Below are 7,202 nucleotides of genomic sequence, written 5' to 3'. Positions count from 1 at the left end.
TTTCAGAGGGGACCGACGGGCTTTGCGCTTCGGACCAAGTCGTTCAACCGACGGGCCCCAAAAACATTCATGAAGGAACAAATTGTTGGGTGAGACCAACTAATGCAAGCAACATCTGGGTATTAAAATTCATCTCATTGCTCTTCTAGACTAGTCAATTAATAACAACTCCTATTGGCTTGCTGTTCAATGTCAAAGAAGGAGTACCACTACACGGGTCATATGTATAACATCCCGGTCACGTCACGAGAAAACGATTTGTCGCGAATCCTCGGGCTCCAACTTCGGCATACATCTTCCCAAAATTGGAATAATAACCAAAAAAGTCATAAATGTATTGTGATTGTGTCAATTTAGTCTTAAACCCTCCCTTTTTTTTGCCAATTCAGTCCTAAACTTTTTGCATTTGTGTCAATTCAATCCATCCGATCAATTTTAATAAAAAAAAAAAAAGCTAATATGATGTGACCGACACTAACGTAGATAACTTTTAATAATATTTTTTTTCTTTCTTCTTTTTTTCTTCCCTTTCTTCCTCCTCCAACAAGGGCTAAGCATAATAGACCAATCGAACAAGGAATCGGACCGGAGCGGACCGAATATACTTTTTTTTTATAAAAAAATTCCTATATATAATCATAAACTTAAGGTGCTTAGGATGTTTAGTACGACTTCTAGATTTAGCGACAACTCAATGCAATTAAAGCGAGGTGGTTCGGTGAATATGTCGTCATCGAGAAAAATTTAATGACAATTACAAAAAAAAAAAAAAAACATGCATCCAATCCAATGATTGGATCGCTTGAGGACCAGATCAGTCCGAGAACCAATCACTCCTAACTTTAGCGGGTCTCTGAGGTCAGAGGCGAGGGCCGGTGAGGTCGACCTCTTCGGCCTCTAGCAAAGCTTGCCCCCGCTGGGCTAGAGGAAGAAGAAAGTGAAAGAAACAAGAGAGAGACAGAGAGAGTAATAAAAAAAATCCGAAAAGGAATTAAAACATTATTAAAATTTTTCATGTCAGCACCGGTATTGCCATGTCAGCGATTGTCGGCCAAAATTAACCTGAAATGATTAAATTGGTACAAAAATAAAAGGTTTAAGACTGAATTAGCAGAATTATAATAAATTTAGGATTTTTTTGGGGGGTAATTTCCCCTCCTAAAATCAGAACAATGCGATGGCCAATTCACATTAAAGATCAACAACCCACTTCGCGACCTGGCATGCGAAGAAGGGTGAATCGAGAACTGAGTGATGGTGATGAAGGAACCAATCCATGCCTCGAACCGAATGCCGGGGGTCAACCAAAATATCGATGCGGAGATATTTGCCTCCCTTCTTTTAAATAATATCTCTTTTGGGTCTTCTGGTCAGCCGATACTCTCTACAGAAGAACCGAAAGCGATCCCAGAAACAATCGCGATCGAACTTCCCCCCTTGCTACGATCCTCTCCTCCTCCTCCTCCTCCTTAAAACATCTTTTCCTTTCCTTCGCACGTAAGTCCAAGTAAGCAAACATCATGTTCATGGAGGCCCCGCCAAGTAGGGGGGGAGGTTCTTACAGCAACTGCTGGTTTCGTCTTTAATGGAGGAAAAGGAAAAATGGGTTACTGTGAAGGCGGCCAACGGTGGAGAGAGAGAGAGAGAGCTGAGCTCAGCGGAGCTTGGCGTCACCAAAAGATTTTTTTATCTTGGGCTCTTGCCATATCTATCCGGGTCATGCTTATCTACTTCACCTCATGCTTTGTCCTCGTGTGGGAAAAAAGTTGGACGTGGCATCATATAGTTGTTGCTAAATACTAGTGTGTTATCGTAGGTCGGCTTGGCTCTATCGAGTTCTTTCTCGTCATGGACGGAGACGCCCCTTCGCGAGACGAGTCGAACAGATGTGCTGAAGTGGATCTAGACCGTTGCGATTTGATAAGAGCCGAGTATAGAACCCATCCCTTCAAGACGTCAAAATTTAATTCGACTGATTTGCTGTGTTTACTGGATAGCCGCTCGTGATCCGGCCTCGGAGTTTTTTCAGGTGGGTCGTTCTGCATTCGACCCTTGGCCGTCGAGAGAGTCAAGCCGAGTCGAGCAATTCTAGAAGGACTCGTGTGGCATTACCATATAATCAATGCCGCCCTATGGAAATAGCAAAAAGTTAGGTAAATGTTGGTGACCTTCCATGGCATTGAGGGAGCTAAAGAGAGGTCCATCGCCATGTCATGGGCATGAAAGGTGCTTATGTTAAATATTCTTTCATCTTTTGCTTTACATGACATCATATAATGAAGGAGCTTAATAATGCAAGAGAGAGAGAGAGAGAGAGAGAGAGAGAGTGACGTCAAAGTTGATCAAAGATCGGAGTTGGGACCCACATTGCCTCATGCCTTTTGATTTGTTTAGTCTGGAGTGAGAGGACGGATGAAGGGTGCACAATCGAAAGAGAATAAGGCATGATGGAGTACACGTATTGGTCAGGAAAACACCGTGCAATTACCCAATTTTATTAGTTATATTTATGCTTATTTAATTTAGGAGTAAATTAACAACCCAACAATAAAAAATTAGGAGTAAATTAGGAGAAAAAAAAGAGAGAGTTGATGATGACATTTTTGTAGGGGGGAAAGGAAAGTGAAGGTGGTGATAAGTACAATTGAGAAGCAATATACGATGGGAGTGAGATCCACATCCAACCCCACTTCCTCTATAGTGGGTTCTCCTACTTGGCCACCTTAAGCAAGAGAAAAAAAGGAAATCCTAAAATTGGGCAAATGCAACATCACAATTTTGGTTTTAAGAGTGTGTCCCTCCTAACTTTTTATGTGCAAATAGCATGCGGAACGCGGTACCCAGCCGGTGCAATGTCGTGTCGAGGCTCGACATGTGGATCTTCGACGCGATTGGTCGGGATTTACGGCTCTTGGAAGCGGCGGAGCGTGAGGTTTTAGTCCCGTCCGTTCTGGCAATCGAAACGATCCGAGGGAGTTTTTCCAGCATGCCATGTGCTCTTATCAATGTTATTGATAATTTTCGTCGCAGACGAACGTATAAGTTTGTGTAGCCCTCTCGCTTTGCCCCCAAAAAAAAAAAAAAATTAAATTACTCGACTTCCACGGCGTGTCAACACTAATTGATGTAGAAATTCCACCAAAACTCTCTTCTTCATTCTTTTTAATTTCCATCTAGATCAGTTAGACGGTTGACATTAGGCCAAATATGTTTTGTAGTAGAAAGAAGCTATGGATGCCGATTAGTAGTCTAAGCAGAAACAACTGATGGACTGATCAAGTTCAATTTCCATTCTGAAAAAATGGGGTGTTTATTTAACTAAAAACTTCGCTATAAAGTAAATTTTTTTTTATGAAAACTATTTAAAATTTTTTTAATTTTCATTTATTTGGTAGTTCAAAAAAAAAAGTTTTTCCCAAATCTAAAATTGCTTTTGTAAATTATTTAGTTTTTCGTTATCCAAATATATATAAAAAAAAAAATCGATTCCGAACGATTAGCGGACCCCAAAAGTGAAAATTACCAATTTCCTCACGCCACAAGGAATGATTTGGAAGTTCCCCAATTCCAGAGCCGTATAGAATCTTTACGCCGTGGTTTTTCGTGGCTCGCCCACGATGATGGGAACGACAACAGTCCAAAGAAAGCACGTTTCCACATGTCCAAAAAAGAAGAAAGAACACGTTTCCTATGTGTCGAGAAAAGTGTCTTCTTGAATTGGAAGCACTAATGTTTAGACCAGCAAATTATGTCTGATCTAACACTTGGAAGCACTAATGCTTAGACCAGCAAAATTTTCGTGTGTACCCACTTCGAGTTATGCCTACTCAAAATATAGCTCTCTTTTTTTCCAAGGAGTAACAAGTAATGATAACCGAAACCAGCTCAACATTTGCCCCCGTTATTTACAATTTTTTTTTTTTTACGTTCGATCAAATACCTCAACTTTTCCGATGGTTCTGTGCGAGACCTCCTGTTTACAATCGCAGATGCCGAATGCCGAATTGGGCACATACGCTGGTACGATGTCATGTCAATAGAGTCATACTGGATGGCCAAGATCGTCCAAGCCAACATGCTCTCTCCGACCATCGGCCAACATACTTAAACGTTGACACGCTAACTAAATCTCTTTGTTGCTTGATAGTCTTTGGGAGTTGGATCATGTCTTAAATTTTGGCTGAACATTAAGCAAAGTGATTTTTGTTCTTAGAAAATGTTGAAATAAATGGGCTCTGAATTTTCTTGTCCTTGTCCGACCTGCAACTTGCAGCGTATCATTTCCGCCATAAGACTCCAAAAGTGGCCCTTTGTCAAGGCTTTTTCGATAGTGGCCAATTCCCCCATCCCAAGACGCAGAGGAAGCCGACAACCGCCCCTTCATTCTAACGCCCACCCCCCGTTTCACACGTTCCGCCGCCGTGGGACCCGCCGCGGCTGGTGGTTCTCATCACAGCCCACCACCGGCCACCAGCCCCACCAGGTCAACGACGACCTCCCTTTGGTGGGGAAAAAAGAAAGCAGGAAGATTCTAAAAATAGAAACTTACTGAATTATAACTTCACATCTTTTTTTGGTCTTTCTCTTTCGCATTACTTAATTTCACTGAGCTGTATACACATTCCCCTCCTAGACATTGGGAGCAACACTCTATATACATTTGTGCCAAAACTTATGTCTTACATTACCACTCTAGGATACCCAGAAGCTGAAAAGAAAGAAAGAAAGCAAGCAAGCCGACATGATCACATGATGTTTTCTGCTTCATCCTGGACTTAATCTCTTCTTAATCCGACGTTTTCCCAGATTCACCATTTGCAGTCGCTGGCGTTTTATTTCTTATTCCCCTTCTTTTCTTCACTTACACTCCAATCTTCCACATGCTTCTTCTATATACACGCAGCTCTAAGTTAAACGACAGAAGAAAAGAGGGACCCTGTTTTTTTTTTTTTTTTCTAAGGCTATGATCATCTGTAGCAGCACCAAGGGTGTGGCTAATATTCTATGACGAATCCCCCCATTGGGGCTCTGTGGGGGATTCCCTTCCTCCGCTTGGCGATCCGGTAACTCGGGGCTGTTGGAGGGGGCGTCGAGGGGCTGAAGGTCTGGACTTTATTGCTCACCTTGCGCCGCCCATGCCCATGGCCGGCCCCAGGGCGGCTGCTGCTGCTGTACGAATCTTCGGAGTCGTCCTCGGACACCAATGAAGACCTCTTGAGCTTCTTCTTCTTCTCCTTCACGAAATTCTTCGATGTCCCCACAATCTGCCAGGTTTAAAACCAAACAACGCGTCAATCGCAGCATTTCATTGATTAAGTCCGGAAAAAGTGACTTGGAAAATGACTTTGAATGAGGACAGGAACCAAAGCTTCGGCAATGGGGGTGGAAAAGTCAACTTGATAGTTAAACCAAACACGCCTTAATTAGAAAAAAAAAACACGCCTTAATAAAAATCTCAAAGCAAACTTACATCGATCAAGATGGTTGGAAATCACAATACCCACAGATTAGTCAGAAGACTCGCAATTGATCACTCTCAATGAGAGCGACCGCCAGTTCTTGATATTTGAAGATAGTACCTCTGCGATTTTAAAAAGACTCTCTTTTCCATCATCAATCTTCTCTTTCGTTAAGAAAATTCAACTGGTGGTAGTTAAAGTTTACAAATTTGGAAAAAATGGAGAAAAACTCCTCACAGCTTTCTTCTATATTCGGTGTACTGACCACACTTTCGGTCTCTGAGCTTCTCAATTTTTGTTGAGAATCTTTTTAAGGTATCGCAGGGAGAAAAAATGGGGAAAAGAAGAGAAAATGAAGAAGACAAACAGGGGACTTGAGATTACCTTGCAGCCCAGAGAGCAGAACCGGAAGGAATCGAGGAGGCTTCGGTCGCACACCTCGCAAGTGTTGGTCACGCCTTTGCCAGGCCTGGGCTGAGGCCGCTCGTTCAAGAAGACGACCCTCGCGCTGTTTATGACGTATGTCTGAACCCCTGTGATGTCCAGCACCTTCTGTATCTCCGAAACTCTGATCACATCATGGTACGACGACCTCCTTATCTGTTGATGTTGCAGAAAAGATCACGAGTTCGTTACGATATCAGCTGAAACTAGTGACGGTTATGACGATGGGTTGGGAGGTTCTAATGTTTGGCATTCTCAGCAACAAATTGATAATTTTAGACAGATCGAGTCTGAAATGCGCAAGGAAGATTTAACGGCACAAAGTTTACTTTTTTGAGAAGTGCAGGCTTTTGTTGACTCGTTTTTTCCTCAAAAAAACAATTGGCTAGAGTTGAACTAAAAAACACATTGCAGAACCCAAATGGAGAAAACGGCTAAGGCAAAAAAAGGGAAAATTCGCATTTCCCAAAAAAAAAAAAAAAGTGAAATAAAGAAGGTTTGACCTGAAAGAACGAAATAGTACAGCTCAAATTGATAAAGGAGTAGAATCTATAATAGTGGAATCGAGAACAATTTTAGGAGATGATTTGTGGTACCTGTATTGAGCGGTGATCCTTGTGAGAAGAGAGGCAGAGAGAGCAGAGAGGGCCATTCATGCAATCCAAGCAATACATGTTGCACTCGCTCTTGTGAGAATCTGCGTGTACCTTGCATTGCACGAAGAAGCTCTCTCTGAGCAGAGGCTTCAACCATGGTGGCCACCTATTGTTGTCTTCTTCCTCGGGACCTCCACCCCCCTGTTTAGGCACAACCAAAACAGAGCACGATCGTCACACCGATTTCAATTCATCAAAACTACCCCATTTGCCAGCCAAAAAATCGGCAACAGACTAACATTCAATGTAACATGACAAAGCAACCTGGTCAATAGGACAAAGTCAAGAGCGGAGAAGAACAAGGTTTGGGAATAGAAAAGACTGCCATTCTTTAAGCCAAAAAAGATATGATTTTGATGGCAACCCAAATGATCCGATGCATCGAAAACGTGAATGAAGAGAGAAATGCAGAGAAAAGCAACGAATCCGTACCATGATTCGCCTGTTCTTAGGCTTGATTTCCCAGACAGCGCTATCTTGGTTTTCGATCGCCAGCTTGAAATGCTGCATCAGAGCGCTCTGTTTTTCACTGTAACTGCACAGAGAGAGAGAGAGAGAGAGGGTCGTGTTTGGAGGTGTAGAATGCGTCTTCTGTCCGGAGAGAGAGCTTAAGAGCAAAGTGGAGCCTGTATGAGAGAGAGAG

At 42.5% G+C, this 7,202-nt stretch overlaps 1 protein-coding gene across 1 annotated transcript; it reads right to left on the bottom strand.

Annotated features, from left to right (window-relative positions):
• Window positions 1-4,592: 4,592 nt before the first annotated feature.
• On the bottom strand, window positions 4,593-7,202 carry LOC115736882 (protein RGF1 INDUCIBLE TRANSCRIPTION FACTOR 1-like). The gene is made up of 4 exons (XM_048285630.1): window positions 6,992-7,202; window positions 6,500-6,700; window positions 5,844-6,059; window positions 4,593-5,264 (listed from the first exon to the last, which is right to left on the bottom strand). The coding sequence occupies exons 1-4, from the start codon at window positions 7,067-7,069 to the stop codon at window positions 4,995-4,997; spliced, it is 765 nt and encodes a 254-aa protein (XP_048141587.1). The 5' UTR covers window positions 7,070-7,202; the 3' UTR covers window positions 4,593-4,994.

Source organism: Rhodamnia argentea, chromosome 9 (assembly GCF_020921035.1).
Source record: "Rhodamnia argentea isolate NSW1041297 chromosome 9, ASM2092103v1, whole genome shotgun sequence".
Taxonomy (NCBI): domain Eukaryota; kingdom Viridiplantae; phylum Streptophyta; class Magnoliopsida; order Myrtales; family Myrtaceae; genus Rhodamnia; species Rhodamnia argentea.
Note: the sequence above shows the minus strand (reverse complement) of the source record. Positions and strands in the feature narration are given on the sequence as shown.

Bases quoted from the DNA above. Each gene is read 5' to 3' on its own strand.
- LOC115736882 (XM_048285630.1), bottom strand. From the start codon at position 7,069: ATGCAGCATTTCAAGCTGGCGATCGAAAACCAAGATAGCGCTGTCTGG. The intron at 6,701-6,991 runs GTACGGATTCGT...GTGCCTAAACAG, and splicing joins CTAAGAACAGGCGAATCATG to GGGGGTGGAGGTCCCGAGGA. The intron at 6,060-6,499 runs GTACCACAAATC...CAACATCAACAG, and splicing joins AGGATCACCGCTCAATACAG to ATAAGGAGGTCGTCGTACCA.